Source organism: Spea bombifrons, chromosome 2 (genome assembly GCF_027358695.1).
Source record: "Spea bombifrons isolate aSpeBom1 chromosome 2, aSpeBom1.2.pri, whole genome shotgun sequence".
Taxonomy (NCBI): domain Eukaryota; kingdom Metazoa; phylum Chordata; class Amphibia; order Anura; family Pelobatidae; genus Spea; species Spea bombifrons.
In genome coordinates, this window is record NC_071088.1 from 42,935,841 (window position 1) to 42,953,933 (window position 18,093).

The 18,093-nt window shown below is 42.2% G+C and overlaps 1 protein-coding gene across 1 annotated transcript in view; it reads right to left on the reverse strand.

The window, feature by feature from the left end:
* PTPN22 (protein tyrosine phosphatase non-receptor type 22) overlaps positions 1-18,093 on the reverse strand; it is a 72,176-nt gene that overhangs the window by 43,648 nt on the left and 10,435 nt on the right. Inside the window, exons 4-7 of the mRNA XM_053457639.1 lie at positions 10,718-10,813; positions 10,150-10,188; positions 182-253; positions 20-79 (exon numbers count right to left, since the gene is read on the reverse strand). Coding sequence (XP_053313614.1) covers positions 20-79; positions 182-253; positions 10,150-10,188; positions 10,718-10,813 — 267 coding nt within the window. The remainder of the gene's footprint in view (positions 1-19; positions 80-181; positions 254-10,149; positions 10,189-10,717; positions 10,814-18,093) is intronic.

Consider the following 18,093-nt stretch of genomic DNA (forward strand, 5'->3'; position numbering starts at 1 on the left):
AAAACATAGAAACACCTACATTCCCATAGGTAACCACCAGTGTCCTGATGATATAGTCTGTCTTTTTCTTCTCATCGCTCTGCAGAGGAATATGATTATTGTATTTTGTTAGATTGGTAGATGGTTTATATGTATAAAACTAAGTAAAGTTAATGTATACAAGCATTACATATATACTTACACACTGAATAGCGAAAGGTCCACACTGTAACACTTCAGATCCCAATTCCACCCAGTAACGTTCACACTTTTTCTAATTAAAATACACACAGTGGTTAAATGATTAATCTGCTACTAGTTTTAGTTTTGTACTAAAATAGCATTGCTTGTACACAGGTATGGTTCTTTATCATATAGTGTCAAGTGTGAATACAGTATATAGGGTACATAAAAATTAAATGATCATTTGATGCAATGTGAAAAACAATGATCTTAATAACCAATTGAATTGTCAAATATGCAGGAACATATCTATCCTTTAAGGTGCTGTAACAAAAAGCCAAGTTTTCAAACTTTAGATTCAAATCCCTCTTTACATGAAACCCCATATACAGCAGTTATGCCAGAACCCCAGAGTTACATTTTAGCAATAACTTATGCTTTAGTCTTTAGTCAAACTTGATACCTATTATTGGACCAACATAAAAAAAAGATGTTAAGTTACATCAGGGTTGGCTCAAGACTTTGTGCTGCCTGCACCCAAAACCATGCCCACATCCATTATGCTATATCATGATTTAGTTTTTTCTAAAAGAAAGAAAAAAAGCTTGGCAGCAGCTCCACTGAGCTCATGATCCCGATATTACAGGATCAGCAATTAGAGAGGGCTACAGGAGGAACCCTCACTGCCAGAGGCGCCACTAGTCTCCCACAAAACCTCGTCGACCTCTGTGACCTGGGACGGCACATTACTGCCATCAAAGTGATTCACCACGAAGCCCCAAAAATAGTAGCATATCTATGGGGGAGGGGGCGAGCGAAGAGGCCGGTCCTCATTGATGCCGGTCTTCATTGACCGCTCCCACAACTGGATGGAGGATAGAGGATGAAAGATGAGAAGGTAAGAGATGGGGAGAAAGGGGTGTAAGGGCTATGTATTTGTATGTTTGTAAGCTGGTGTGTGTGTATGTGTAAATATGAGTGTAAAGGCAGTGGTGTCTGAGGGCAGTGTATGGGTATACATGTGTGTGGATAGGCTTGTGTAAAGGCAGTGAATGTGTATGTGTATTTATAGGTAAGTGTTTGTAAGGGCAGTGTATGTGTATATGTGTGTTTATGGGCAGTTGTGTGTAAGGGCAGTGTATGTGTATATCTGTGTTTATGGGCAGTTGTGTGTAAGGGCAGTGTATGTGTACGTGTGTTTATGGAAAGGCGTGTTGCAAGAGCAGTGTCAATGAAATAACCTCTGCAAAAAAAACTGCTGAAGGGGCACAATTTTCCATTCTTGTCTTGAGCGCAAAAGGAACTAGCTACGGCTCTGCTCACAGCAACCAGGCAGCACAAGAGAATGTCGCTCTGTCTCTGCACTTATTTGTAAACTATAAAGAAAGCTTTCCAGAGTTTTCCTCTCTTTCTCAGGTCTGAAGCAATACCTAAGAAAGAGAGGAAAACATTTGAAAGCTTGTCTTTTTTAAGTATTGTGTTAATCCAATAAAAACAACTATCATTCCTCTCTGTGAGTTCTGCTTGGCTTTTTGCAGTTGCATTTAGCTTGGACACACAAGCGAATCCTGAGCTGGGGCGAATCTCCTAAGTGACATCTCTAAGTGAGGAGTTCCAAGCAAAGAAGGAGTTAAAAAGCAAAAAGGAGGGTAAAGTATACATCCTTGTAATTCCATATAATATATTTATATATATTTTGCGTCTTACATTAGTAGCCATGTTGGATAATGCCACTCAGTGCATGTCTTGCAAAATGTATGTGCTCTTGGAGCGAGCTCCCCAGGGGCCATACCGCTGTTGCAAGTGTGAGCAGGTTGCTTCTTTGGAATGTACTGTGATAGATCTAAAGAGGCAACTGGCAACACTGAGGGACATAGACAACATGGAGAGGAGCTTGCTGCTTACAGAGCAGGCATTGGCTGGGGCCAGTGCTGAGGGGGGTGGAGATGGGGAAGAAGAGGTCTCGAGGGCAGAGAGCTGGGTTAGTTGTGCAAGGGGCAGCAGGGGCCGGAGAGCTAGGGAGGTTTGTTCTGGGCTAGATCACCCCAACATGTTTGCCAGTTTGTGCGAAGATGCTGGGGAGACCAGCTCAGAGGAAGCATTTCTGGGGCAGGCTGACTCTCCTAGCAGCCAGGAGAGTAGCCTCTCCAGCATAGTGGGGAGCCAGAAGGCTAGGAAGGCTAGACAGGTGCTGGTGGTAGGGGATTCAATTATAAGGAAGGTTGATAGGGTAATCTGTCGCCAGGACCCCGAATGCCGAACAGTATGCTGTCTCCCGGGTGCTCGGGTTCGACATATTGTGGACCGGGTAGACAGATTGTTGGGAGGGGCTGGAGATGATCCAGCGGTCGTAGTACATGTTGGTACTAACGACATAGTTAAGGGCAGGTGGGGGGTCCTTAAAAATGAGTTTAGGGCACTAGGTCAGAAACTTAGGCAAAGGACCTCCAAGGTAATGTTCTCTGGAATATTACCAGTACCACGCGCTACTTCAGGGAGACAGCGGGAGCTTAGGGAGATCAATGCGTGGCTAAGAGCATGGTGTAAGAAAGAGGGATTTGGGTTTTTGGAGAACTGGGCAGACTTTGCAGTCGGCTACAGACTCTACAGCAGGTATGGACTGCACCTCAATGAGGAGGGGGCTGCAGTGCTAGGGGAGAGGATGGCTAGGGGAATTGCGGATCTTTTAAACTAGGTTCTGGGGGGGAGGATAAATATAGAAATGAAGTGCTAGCTAGAGTAGACTCAGAAGGGGGTCTAGCTATGGGAAAAGGGTGTGAGAGCACTGGTGGGGTTAGCACAGACAATATGGTGTTGCATAGTACTAAACCTGCTGTCAAGAATTATTTGTCAACTGTTACATCAGAAATGGGTAGTAACCTTAAATGTCTTTTAGCAAATGCGAGAAGCTTGGCAAACAAAATGGGTGAGCTGGAAGTATTGGTAAGTAATGAACAATATGACTTGATCGGTATCACGGAAACGTGGTGGGATGATACGTATGACTGGTCAGTAAACTTACAAGGATATTCACTTTTTAGAAGGGACAGAGCAAATAGAAAAGGGGGAGGGATTTGTTTATATGCAAACCCTAAACTTAAGCCCAGTATTAAGGAAGATGTGCATGATGACAGTAGTAATGTGGAGACGCTGTGGGTAGAGATTAACCTAGATAGTAAAAAAAGTCACACACTACTTGTGGGTGTATGCTACAAGCCACCCAACATTAGCAATGAGGGGGAAGATCAGCTGCTATTTCAAATTGATAAGGCTGCATATAGAAATGAAGTTTTGATCATGGGAGATTTTAATTACCCAGATATAGATTGGAATAGTGGAACTTGTTCCACTAAGGGCAGCAAGTTTCTGAACCTGCTTAATGACCAATTTATGTCCCAATTAGTAGAGACCCCAACCAGAATGGATGCCTGTCTAGATCTGGTAATAACTAACAATGAGGAACTTATCTCAAACATTAAAGTAAGAGAACACTTGGGAAATAGTGACCATAACATGGTTTCATTTGAGATTAATTCCAAAAAGCAAATGGGTAACTTCTCTACCAAAACTCTTAATTTCAGAAGGGCAAACTTTGACAGGCTAAGGTCCACCATGGAATGTATAGACTGGGATGGATTGTTCTCTGGGTTAAACACAGAGGAGAAATGGAATACGTTTAAGCACATATTGCAAAGTTATACATCCCAATATATACCTATGGGAAACAAATACAAAAGAAACAAATCAAAACCAATGTGGCTTACCTGGAAAGTAAAACAGGAAATAAGGAATAAACAATTGGCATTTAAGCATTATAAAAGCGAGGGGTCGGTAGTATCATTTATGGCATACAAAGATGCCAACAAAGCCTGCAAAAAGGAGATTAAAATGGCTAAACTAGAAAATGAGAAACTTATTGCCAAGGAAAGTAAAACCAATCCCAAGAAATTTTTCAAGTATGTGAATGGAAAAAAGTTAAAGGTAGAGAATGTCGGTACGTTATTATCTGAAACTGGAAATTTGGTTAGTGAGGACAGAGAGAAAGCCGACATCTTAAATGCTTTTTTTTCTTCTGTTTATACCAAGGAAGAACCGATGACGGAGCCCCTGCTGGCTAATTTTAAGAAACCGTTGCAACAAACATGGGATTGGCTGACACAAGAAAAAGTGCTCAAGCAATTAAATACTGTTAAGGTAGACAAGGCCCCTGGACCGGATGGTATACACCCAAGGGTACTGAAGGAACTAAGCCTAATTCTGGCCCAGCCACTATTGCTAATCTTTAGGGATTCTTTCAGCTCGGGCATAGTTCCATTAGATTGGCGCAAGGCAGATGTTGTGCCCATATTTAAAAAGGGATCAAAATCTCAACCTGGCAATTACAGGCCAGTAAGCTTAACATCGGTAGCAGGGAAATTATTTGAAGGGTTGCTAAAGGTATACATTCAAGATCATATCTTGATCCATAATCCAATTAGTAGAAGTCAACATGGATTTGTGAAAGACCGGTCTTGTCAAACCAACCTATTAACATTCTATGAAGAAGTTAGTAAAAATATAGACCTGGGGTTGGCTGTAGATGTGATTTATCTGGACTTTGCTAAGGCGTTTGATACGGTTCCGCATAAAAGGCTACTCTATAAATTAACAGAAATAGGCTTAGGGGCAAATGTATGTATGTGGATCAGAAATTGGCTAAAAGATAGAATGCAGAGGGTTGTTGTGAATGGATGTTTCTCAGCCTATACGCAGGTATTAAGTGGAGTGCCTCAGGGGTCTGTCCTCGGTCCTCTTCTTTTTAATTTATTTATAAATGATCTCCCAAGCTGCATTAAGAGCCATGTCACAGTTTTTGCTGATGACACAAAATTAGGCCGGGTAATTCAGACTAATCTTGATGTTTCTTCATTGCAGGAAGATCTAGACAGAGTTGGGGACTGGGCGTGCAAGTGGCAGATGAGGTTCAATATAGAGAAATGCAAAGTTATGCATTATGGTAAAAATAATAAAAATGCAACCTATTCTTTAAATGGAATATCCTTGGGGGAAACTACCAATGAGAAGGATTTAGGAATAACGGTTGACAACAGACTTGACAACAGTGCGCAATGCCAGCAAGCAGATGCGAGGGCCAATAAGGTTTTGGCATGCATAAAAAGAGGTATTGATTCAAGGGAGGAGGATATCATCTTGCCTCTGTACAGGTCATTGGTAAGACCTCACCTTGAATATGCGGTACAATTCTGGGCACCGGTCCTTAAAAAGGACATTATGGAATTAGAAAAAGTGCAAAGGAGGGCTACGAAATTAATAAGGGGATTGGGAGATACCAGTTATGAAGAGAGACTAAAAAAGTTTAAATTATATACACTGGAGAAACGGCGTCTCAGAGGGGATATGATAACATTATATACCGTATTGGCTCGGATATAGGCCGCCCCCGTATATAGGCCGCACCCTAAAAGTTTGGTGCTTTTTTAAAGAAAAAGTTTTTTTTCTTTAAAAAAGCACCAAAAAAAACATGCTGCCACTCTGTCCCCCCCCGAGATATGCTGCCGCTGTCCTCCCTCCCCGAGATACGCTGCCGCTGTCCTCCCTCCCCGCGATACGCTGCCGCTGTCCTCCCTCCCCGCGATACGCTGCCGCTGTCCTCCCTCCCCGCGATACGCTGCCGCTGTCCTCCCTCCCCGAGATCCGCTGCCGCTGTCCTCCCTCCCCGAGATCCGCTGCCGCTGTCCTCCCTCCCCGAGATCCGCTGCCGCTGTCCTCCCTCCCCGAGATCCGCTGCCGCTGTCCTCCCTCCCCGCGATCCGCTGCCGCTGTCCTCCCTCCCCGCGATACGCTGCCGCTTTCCTCCTCTGCCCCCCCTCCTCGACTTACCGGAGCAGACTCCCGGGTGTCTTGCGGGGCCGGCGAGGGACATCTACGCAATACGCGTATGCAACTTCCGGTACCGGAAGTTGCATGCGCGTATTGCGTAAATGTCTCCCGCCGGCCCCGCAAGACACCCGGGAGTCTGCTCCGGTAAGTCGGGGGTGGGCAGAGGTAAAACGCTTAGATAACCTCCCGTGCCGGCACCCCCCCCGTGGGAAGTGCTGGCAGGGGAGGCTGTCTGAGCGTATCGGGGAGAAGGATGCAGGTCCCCTGCACCGCTGCGGGGGATCTGTATCTTAACCCCGCTGCCTGCCCGGCGCCTGGGACTGCATGTCCCGGGCGTCGGGCGCTAGAGCCCGAATATAGGCCGCACCCCCACTTTAAAAACTTAAAGTGGGGGAAAAAAGTGCGGCCTATATTCGAGCCAATACGGTAAATACATGCAGGGCCAATATAAAGAGCTCTTCAGTGACCTGTTCATTAACAGAAATATACAAAGAACAAGAGGTCACCCTCTGAGACTGGAAGAGCGCAGATTTCATAGACGACAAAGGAAAGGATTCTTCACAGTGAGGACAATTAAGGTATGGAATTCACTTCCAAGGGAGGTAGTGTTATCCAATACATTAGATACCTTCAAAAGGGGCCTCGATATTTTCTTAGAAAGGCACGATATACAGGGATACAAATAGAATAATATTAATATTTTAGAGCTTCTTGATCCAAGGAGAAATCCGATTGCCTCTTGGGGTCAGGAAGGAATTTTTTCCCCTGATGGCAGAATTCGAGGTAGCTTAATTGGGGGTTTTTTGCCTTCTTTTGGATCAAGAATAGAAAGGTTAGGTAGAAGGGTTGAACTTGATGGACTTAGGTCTTTTTTCAACCTTATGAACTATGTAACTATGTAAATTCCATATTGCAATATTCTTTTGCATTATTTTGGCATCTTATTTATATATATTTTTTCAGTGGCATGATTTAGTGGAACTTATTAGTGCCCCCCCAGTTTTGACTGTATTATCGTATGTGCGCCCCCCTATATATTGAGTCACCACTGATTACAGAGGAGGGAGCACAAGTTTAGAGATAATATTTTTTTCCTGACATTTGGAACCTCCTCATGAGGAATGGAACTGCACATACAAAATATATAACTTATCTCATAGGTTACTGAGTATTATCACTCAATTTGAATGCATATCTATAAAGGTTAAGTTTTGATATAAAATACTTTTACTAATTAGTCTTAAGTTTGGTGTGTTCGAGTTTGATAAGCCATCTGAATCCTGGAGGTATTTAACCCCTTAACAACTATTGACGTGCCTGGCATGTCATGGCATTAAAGAAGCTTATACTCCGATTTAAACGGTGTTGCTGTAATGTCAAGGCATTCCGATGGACAGTAGGGGCCTCGTGTGGCCCCTCCCCTGGTCATCGTCAGCGGATGCCTATTTAAAAGACCTTAGGAGGTGATCGTATATTCAATGGTGTTGCTGAAATGCCTCGATATTGAGGCATACAGTGACACCAAAAACGCACTACAAGGCGCACTGTGACCGCTCTCGGCTCCCCGTGCACGTTGAATACAGGTACTTCATTCAACCATGCAAGCCAATGGAGGCCAGCTTTTCAATCCAATGTGATTAGTAAAATATTTAATTTTGTTTCCATTTTTTATATGTAGTTAAAAAACAAATACAAATGTTAAAAATAATGATGTAGTGATGTCACCATCAGGGAAACCATCCATTTCCAAAAATATAAAAAAAAGTTTCTTTTTTTGAGCAAGTGCTAAAATTAGCGCTTTATCTTTCCAAAACTCCTGGCATGGAAAGAGCTAAAATACTAGCATAGGGTGTCTACTTTAAAAAAAAATGTATGGTTTGATACGGTAAATTTAATTGGCCATGTTCAAAGATGCCTTAAATAGGGCATAGGTGCAGACTGATCAGATGTCAAAATGAAAAGAAAAAAAAGCGCATCTCTCAAATGTGGCCTTTTAGCCCTCAAACACCCAACAAACCCATGCATGGGTGGTATCACTGTACTGTATTGAACAGCTGGGGTAAATTGAATTGACTGGTTTCAAAGTTGTCCCAAATAGCAAATGGGGGCAGAATGACCAGAGTAATAATGGTTTTGAAATCACAAAATGCTACTTGTACTTATTGCCATAAAAATTGTTAAAAAAAAAATATGTTTTTGAAACTCAGAACAAATATAATCTATGTAGCAGTTTTTTATTAGCTTTTGTAGATGAGTAAAGGTCTTTTACAAATGAAAGATAGAAAAAATGCTTTTTTCAAATTTTTACCATATTTTATTTTTTTAATATAGAAAATTAGATGGTGTGACTATGAAAATGGTTCTAGAAAACTTGTGTGAGTAGACTAAATGAGAGAGAAGAAAATTACATCTACACATCGCAAAAGTGTTAAAACCGCCTTTGTGAAGGGTAGAAAAAAAGAAAATACAGCCTGATCCTTAAGGGGTTAAGTAGGAGCCCCTCCTTTGTTTGATTACTGTGCCATATTTGTCCCCAAACAGCTTGTCTGTGCCATCTTTGTCCCCAGCTTGTCTGTGTCATCTTTGTCACAAAACAGCTTGTCTGTGTCATCTTTGTCACAAAATATCTTGTCTGTGTCCCGAAACAGCCTGTCTGTGCAATCTTTGTACCAAAAAATATAAGTAGGAGACATAATCCTAGTGGTGTGGATCATCCGGGGAAGGGAGCCCAGACCATTTGTTCTGTAAGGGTTGCAAAATTTCTCATGGCGGCCCTGCTCTCATACTCTCAGGCTCTCTCACAATGACCGATCCCTATTTGCTGCTATTTGCTTAGTAGCTATAATGGTTAAAAATGCCACGTTCTTATAACAAGTGATACCTACTTGTAAGTGCAGGAACTCTCCGCATCTAATTTCTGAGCTAAAAGATTAACTACCTAGACCACAATCCTGGGTGTCAGGAGTAATAGATCGGGAGAGCAGTTCCCATGGACCCCAGGTTTAAAGAAAAAAAATCTTAACGTGCATTTCACTAACTCACTTTAGCTTTTTTCAGGGAAACATACCAAGGGGAAGCACGCAAAATTTAGAGGGCTATTAGCCACACCTCTTGATTACTCTCATTGGATGAGTTTTCTTAGCCACAACCCCGTCTTTTCATGAGTTTCCTTAACCAGCCTGAACCACTAAAGAGAGGAATCCTGTGGGCCATCACCTGAGCCTTAGACGTAATTTTATATCATGTGAGGATTTTTATTGTCAAGGTGAAAACTTTGAAACAAGATTTTAGGAAAAAAGGATATCCCAATAAGTGGCTGAAGAAGGCCTATCAAAGAGCGCTCTCAACGGAACAAACAAGTTTATTAGCCCAGAATATGATCCCTCAAAAAAAGAGGTGTGCACTCCTCCTCATGTCTTTTCGCAAAAGAGAGATCCTTCAGGCACACTCTCTCCCCCTACTGGAGTATTAGGGTGTCAGGATTCCACCCCGCCAACCAGGACTCGAAGCATACAGAGCTGGGCAGGTGTTGCTGAGATGGGACTTTTTCTGTCTTATCCTTTTTACATCATATCAGAAGTTTCGGACTCTTAATGTAAGGAGTCTGAGGAACCCTGTCAGAAGGGCTGTTTGCATATTTATTGACTCTAAATTTGGACAGTGTGCAATCCAATGATTAGTTGGGGGTGATTTTAATTGTGTGTTTCCGGGTGCAAATAGAAGTGGAGGGAATGAAAACCGGAAGGTAGACAGAACTTAAGTTATTGTTACCTAAGGATGAACAAATCAGGAATAATTTTACGGTCTCCTATGGGTGATGGCGGCGACAGGAAGACCCAAGTCAGAACTTTATCTTTATGTTGTATCCAATAAACTGCCAGGAAAGTGTTCATGAACAAATATATATACCAAGAAACTTTAGGGAGTGGCTACTTTCATTCTCTGTGGCGTACTACAGAGCTTTTACTATAGAGGAATGGCAAAGGCAAGTTTAATACCAAATTATCTGGGTTATAAGGCAAAGAGAAAATCATTACATATCCAGCTTCACTTCATTTTCATATCTTGTGATTTGTTTTTGTAATCCTACTGAAAAATTATATTTACCTTCCCCATTTCAAACTCCATGCACGCCATGACTATAACCTAGGACCGAAGCAGAGCACAAACATGTGAGTTGTAATAAATCCTGACTGAGATGATCAAGCAAAGTTAGCTAATTATAAATGGTAAAGCTATCAGAGCTTCTATAAATTAAGTAGCCAAATCTCCCTGATTTTAAACAGGAATTTAATATATAGAACATCATTAAAATGTCATCTTATCATTAATATACACATTTGATGTATTCATGCACAATAATTAGACTTGGAAGAGATATTTATCTTGTCCTTGCCCATGGTGAAATTATTCTGTTCAATATAAAACATTTATAACTAGACACTGAACTATCATTACTGGTGCTGTTGTCAACATGCTTAATTGTAGCTATTTTTTTGTGCTTCATGTATCTTATCCTGTGCTATTCTGTGTCCTATCTGATACAGATTTACAAAGTATAATATTAAAATCTCCCTCACCAGTGGTATGCTATGTGTTATGTTCAGAATTGTAGGATGTTATAGTTTACACTGTTATTTACCTGCTATCATTTCTATCCCTAAAATGGTCTTACCACAACTTTATATTCCCAGATCATTCTCCAGAAGTCAGTGAGTGTCCCAGGCAGGGGCCCTTGAGTGGCAATATATGCCCTCGGACCATAAACACCCTGTAACAAAAAAAGTACTTGAGCTGTAATCAAAACAGTACTTGTAAAAGCCACATAGTGTTCAAAATAGTAGCACGTAGTAGAGTTTGTAGCTACATGATCCATGTGCTTGTTTCGTCTTTGCTTAAAGTTCCACCATTAAGGTTTCCCTGTCTCAAGGCTATGCATTTCTAATACTTGGTGGGTTGCTGAAGACTTTTCCACTCCACTGTCACACAGGGTTTGAGAATTACAAGTGAGGAACCCAGTATGCAGATGTGGCACTGGTAACGGACACTGGAAGCATTTTAAATATTCCATTATATCCTTTAACCTGTTTTAAAATATTTATTTATTATACTGTAGCATATAGTTAATAAAAATCTCTGTACCAGGTCTTGAATCGTTCCTGGCATCCTGCTTCTGACCTGGCTTAATTTTGACCACTCTCCTGCATACCGTATCTGGCTTTTCTGAGACCAGCTATACAGAGCGGGCCCCTGCCAGTTCAGCTACATAGAGAGGTTTCCTGCTGTATGTCCTGCCAGAAGGGCTTCCAAGTCGCGTGCCCTGCCAGAAGGGCTTCCAAGTCGCGTGCCCTGCCAGAAGGCTCCCTGCCGTGTGTCCAGTGCCCTGCCGACTTACAGCCTGTACTTGCCTGTTGTCCAGCTTCTCCAATACAGACCATATCGTACTATTCAGCCTGTGTTGTGTTTCATTTCGCGTGTTTGTATCATACTTCTAATTGTAATTCATTGTGGGGTACAAACTGAGCCTCTGGTATCCCCTGCGACTGGGCTCCTACCTGACCTGCTTACCAGAGTCCTGACACATTGTGACATCACTGGCATAAATAACATGTTCAAGGGGTCCTCCTCTAACCATACTGCACAGATAACAGTGCAATTTTAAAACACACACACAAAAATAGCAACAAAATTAAAAAATACATTTTAAAAAAAATATATATAAAAAAAATAAAAAATAAAAATCCCTTAAATCCCATTGCCCTAGCACAACATCTAAAAAGTATATCCCCCTGCCCCAGTTCACAACCCCCAAACCTGTTAAGCCATAGGTATGCAAAATACTACCCTATAGGGTACTATGTAAGATATGGATATGGCCCTCTAGAAAAGAAAAGGAAAAAAAAAAAAAAGATGTGGGGTATTTCTGTAATCTGGAGATGCAGCTAAATAATTTTGGCTGGGTTTCTCTGCCATAACACATACCCTGTGCAAAATCTAAGCAACACAGAAGAGCAGGAAATGATTGCTACAGGCAACTTTGGCAGTGATTGGTGTCCAAATGGTTGCATAAAAAATGCCCAAATGCCCCTAGTGAGATACTCTGGGTTGTCTGCTTTACAGAAATATATCGCGCAACTACAGCGAAATTTCACGTTTGGAATCTATAGAGCTCATGGTCCAACTTGTGCCCTGTAATGTCTAGAAAACCACAAAAAACTATGCATGTGGAGTAATTCCGTAATCAGGAGATGCAGCTGAACAATTTAGGCTGGATTTCCCTGCCATAACACATACCCTATGCCAAAAATCCTCAGTAACACAGAGGATAAAAATAAAATGAAAATAGTTCAGGGAATTATTGCTATCAACTATTAACTATTTGTTATTGCTATTAACAAAAACTTGTTAAATATATGTATGGCACACTTATTGGTACCGCTATAAAGTCATATGAGAAAATGTATTTGAAGTATATTTGGGTATCAAGCCTACTGTCAGGAACCACTTTTTCACTGCCTGAACCATGGCTTTTTTATACCTGTGGTGTTTAAATCTGCTACCACTAGTGGCCACCCTCCGCCCTCTGGAGCACTCAGAACTCAGGTGTGCCTTGTTACTTGGGTTGAGCCCAAGTCAACACATCCAGCTGGGTCTTGTTACCTGGATTACACTGCCTTTATGAACTTGCCCTGCCCTTCAGTCAGGCCCTTTGTATTGAAGTCTATGGACCTTTCTGCTGTGGCTCTGCACCTGTACTGTTCCTGGTTCCCTGCTTTGTGTCCTTCCAAGTGGACTCCCTGCTTTGTGTCCTTCCAAGCGGGCTGTGTGCCTTTCGTACCCTTCCAAGCGGGCTGTGTGCCTTTCGTACCCATCCAAGCGGGCTGTGTGCCTTTCGTACCCATCCAAGCGGGCTGTGTGCCTTTTGTACCCTTTCAAGCGGGCTGTGTGCCTTTTGTACCCTTTCAAGCGGGCTGTGTGCCTTTCGTGCCCGTCCAAGCGGGCTCCCTGCCAAAAGACTTATTACCGGTATTTTATTTTGCCATACGTCTGGTTTCTTGCTTAGACTGTGTTACCCTTATTTGCTGGTCCTGTTATATACATAAAATACACTGCATTACCTGGATTTCTGCTTGTGGTGTCTTTGTTTGCATAATCATGCCCTGTGGGTTACAGACTAAACCCCAAGTATCCCCTGCGCATGGGCTCCTACCCGACCTGATCACCCGAGTCCTGACACCTATTGTGTAAATCATTAGCCATCAGAGTCAAATTCAGAAAAAAATAAGTGGGCAAATATAAGATTCAGATCATTGTGTAGCCCTGTCTACACTATCTTTTTAAGTGATAACCAAATCATCAATATATATATCATCTATTGCAGGGGTGTCCAAGTTTTTTCTGCAGTGGGCCACTTCATCAGAATTGTATACGTGCGCGGGCCGCACTCATTTTTCACTGTGACAAAAAATATGGCCTTTAATAAAATATGCAGATTAAAATAAAGTAAAATGACACAAAACCTTTATTCTTCCTCTCACTGATTTCTGGGCCTAGAAAGTTTTGCGACTACAAATTCAGGATTCCCTAGATTTATTCTAGGGATGAACTAAAATGAAAATTCTGGACCAAAACATTCAGGGTTCACTTAGCCAAAACCGAAAATGACCCCCACCTTTAATAATAATAATAAAAACTCACATTTTTAATAAAAGTAGGTAACACACAACTGGACAAAATTAGCAATATGACTTGGCAACCAGTAAATGCTGGCAACCCAGGCAACCAGTAAATGGTGGTACCTAGGCATGATGGGACTGTGCTCGCTGTGATTGCTGTTAGCAATCACACTCCTATCATGCCAAGTCAGCCAATACACGCTGGTACAGGGTGGCTGTAAGTGATGTGCAGACCCCATACTGCTGGCAGCATCAATACACAAGGGGGCAGCTAGCCAGGTTTCAGCATGTACTGGCTGACTTGGCATGATAGGAGTGCGATTGCTAACAGCAATCACAGTCCCATCATGCCTAGGTTCCAGCACTTACACATCCATCCAGTAAATACTGGAACCTAGGCATTATGGGACTATGATTGCTGTTAGCAATCACACTCCTATCATGCCAAGTCAGCCAGTACATGCTAGTACAGGGTGGCTGTAAGTGCAGACCCCATACTGCTGGCAGCATCAATACACAAGGGGGGCAGCTGGCCAGGTTTCAGCATGTACTGGATGACTTGGCATGATAGGAGTGTGATTACTAACAGCAATCACAGTCCCATCATGCCTAGGTTCCAGCACTTACACATCCATGCTATCACACACACACACACACTCATTTATTCATATAATCATTCATTCACAGATTCATTCCCTCAATCACACACACTCATTCAAACAAAAAAAACCCCACCCCCTTACCTGCACTGCAGCTCCTCGATGCCGCTTACAGACTTCAGCAGGGGGCGCGGCCTCCCTCTGCCTTCTCTGCTAAAGCACAGAGGAAGTAGGATGTCACGTGAACTCCGCTTCCTCTGTGCAGTCCAGAAGACCCTCCCACAAGTAAGTAGCAGGGCTTGAGGTGCGGCTCGCGTAAGATCGGTTGCCCTGGCCCGCGGGCCGCATGTTGGACGCCCCTGATCTATTGCTTTGCGTTATATTATATATATATATATTGTATATTGCCATTTTTCTCCAGCCACCACCTACCTTTGAAGACTTCAGCCCCCCCTTTCTTTTGGGGAGACCAAGAAGAGGGCTACTCTCTCTAGCTTTGGCTATGAAGAGTAAGACTAGGAAGCTTAAAGATGGGCTGAATAGTTCATATCTGTCATCAAATTCTGCATTATTGATCTTAAGGAGATTGGTAAACCCACATTTTATTGTGAGCAGTTTGCTCAGAACATTGGGCAGTATGAATAGTATGTGGATGACATACTTGATTGCCTGGCTATGGAGATTGAGAAATTGCAAGCATCTACATGCTGTAGCAAAGACTTTTACTTTAAGCACTTGGAGATGATGCAAAAAATGTATCGTCATGACATAATAAATTTTTCCTAATAATTGTCTAGATAAAGTTATTAAAATTAGGTGAGAAATGGGAATTGTGACTACAGCCACATGGTGAAATTCATTGCACAACACAATTATAAAAAAAAAAACTATACACACACAAAAAATTAATGTTGGTAAGAATATTAATTTCACAAATTTATAAACTGCATGTCAACTGGAAAAACTAGATATCTGAAAAAAAAAATAATTATTAACTTATAAATAAATGAAATACGTTTAAATAAATAACATTTACTGAACAGATATGGTACAGCATAACTCCAATGCCTGTATAATGAGCCCTCATATCTCATTGACACCACTGATTTGTTGAATAAAATCGCAGAAATTAGAGATGAAGTTACCTTAGTGACTTTTGATGTAGCAAGCCTTTATACTTCCATTCCCCATGTGGAAGGTTTAAAAGCTATGGAAACAGCCACCAAGAAATTAGGATATGATGGGGCTTCTCTAAATCGACTTACTACATTTGGTCCCAAGTGAAAATGACTTCCGTTTTGATGGTAGATTTTTTGGACAAATTTGTGGTACAGCTATGGGTTCAAGCGTAGCCACGACCTATGCAGGTATATTCATGGGTATTGTGATGGAACCCTCCATCGCTGGGGCCACTGGAGAGGCCTGACTGCCAGCCTCCTCCCTGTTGACAATGTAAAGACTTCTGTGGCTACCCCCAGCAGGATGTCATCTCATTATATCATCAGGCCCCCCACCCCATGGTGCATTACTATGTTGTACCCCCCCCTTCCCCCCAGTTCCACCACTACAGACATTTACCCATGACAGGTATGTTTGAAGATAAGGTTATATACCAACTCCCAGCATACCAAGAGCATGTTAGAACATGGTTTAGGCATATTGATGGTGCGGATCTGCATTTCTCTGATTTTCCCTGTCTCGCTACAGTTTTGGAACCCACAGCAGAGATGTTGCAAGGATTCTTAGAAAGCACTGGCATATATTATCTGATGGCTATCCAAGGATAAAAGAGTTTGTATCACCTCCCTTAATGGCTCATACAAGGGGTGGTACTATTCGGGACCAATTGGTCCATGCTGAGTTTAAAAATCCAAAATGTGATGCCCCACAGTGATTTTTGGGTTCAAAAAAATGTCCCATGCTTAGGTAGTGTGGCTTGTCCCAACATACTAAAGGGGGACAGGTTTAAACAACCACAGAAAGAAAAGTGATATAACCTCAAATCCTGCTATACATGTGAGTCATCCTATGTGGTTTACACACTTACCTGTCCTTGCAACCTCTTTTATGTGGGAGAATCCACCATTAAATTGAGAACTGGAGTTACCGGTTCCATCACATTTTGATGAGTTGAGACACAAAGTAACGGACCTTAAATTACGGGTTGTCGAACAGGTGCTCAGACCCAAACGAGGGGGTGATCGGGAAAATATTCTTAAGCAACGTGAAGCATGGTGGATTTATGAATTGGATACATTATTTTCAAATGGACTCAATAGGGAATTAGATTTACTGCCATTTTTGTAATAGCCATTTCTGTGCGATAGCCATGTTTTATTATGGGATATATAGGAAGATTTTGAATTATCTAAATTGTTCTCAAAAATATATTGCTTTATATATTGACATTCTCATATATATATATATACACATTAATTGAAGTATTATTTGAGCTGTAGGCCCGTGTTAGGCGATCGTCGTGGCACCCCCCTGATGAGTAGCACCCGGGGCGGACCACAACCCCCCCCCCTTACGCTACTGACTAAACCACAATGAAAGCAGTATCTTCTATGTAGACCTGGCTTATTAATCTTGTCCATCTTGATGGGGTGTTCCAGAATTTTAGTGTATTCCCCAACTTTTCAAGTGTCCCCCTGGAGGTGGATTAGAGTTGGAGATGGTGGTTGCCACTTTGGGGGGCATAGTCAGGACAATCTGCACACCACACCCAGTAAAGCTACCGCGTGACCCTCAAGTAGGCTACATGGGATCTGCATTGGAGGTCTATGCTACAACATCACAGATCGTAATTTATGTTACAGTAACCTGGATTAGTCAAGAGAGGTCAGGAGATCACCTAACCTCTGGAGCCTAACCTCAGGAGGGGCACTCACACGAACAGACACCCAAACACACACAGACACGCATGCTAACAATCACACAGACGCTCAGCACTAACACACACACAGACCAGGCACTAACACACACACAACACACACACCCAGGCACTCACACTAACATACCGAGAAATAGGCACATGTTCACACATTAACATACCCAGACACACACATACTAACATTCCTAAATACCCACCACACACACACACACACATGCAACAGCATAATAGTATACCAAAATAAAAACAATTAACACACTACAATACCCCCCACACTAACATACCAAGACAAAGGCACATTTTCTCATGCTAACACATCCAGACTCACACACTAACATACCCAATGACACATGTTCCCACACTAACATACTCAGACAAAAGCCTCAGCTAGTGTTTGGTGCAGCTCACGCGTCTCGTTTTACTCGTGTGGGGTCATACAATGATGATACGTGACCCTGCTAAACCTCACCCACTCCTGGAAATTAAGGAAATAAAGTCTGGGTGTTGGAACGTACCTCTTTATCCCTACTACTCCTAGAACCTACTGATATCTATCTCGGGGCAATTGCCCTGTGTTCCCCCCTGGATCCGTCAATGCCATGATCCCCACTGCTTTTAAAAGCCGGATGGTGCTATGCAGGACAGTATTAGAAAATCAAAACCAACTTGAAAAAGCAGGACACTTGATATGTATGTCTTATTAAGAAATATGTTATGGTATATACCATGTTGAATGTGTATTTTTGTTATAAGTAAAAAGACCTTTGTAGCAAAACTATTAGCCCCTTCTTCAGTTGTTTTGGTTGTGCCCAGGAGTATAATCCCACCCTTGTGTCACCCGGATCCATTGGATCTTTATTCCCCTTGCCCTGTATCTGAC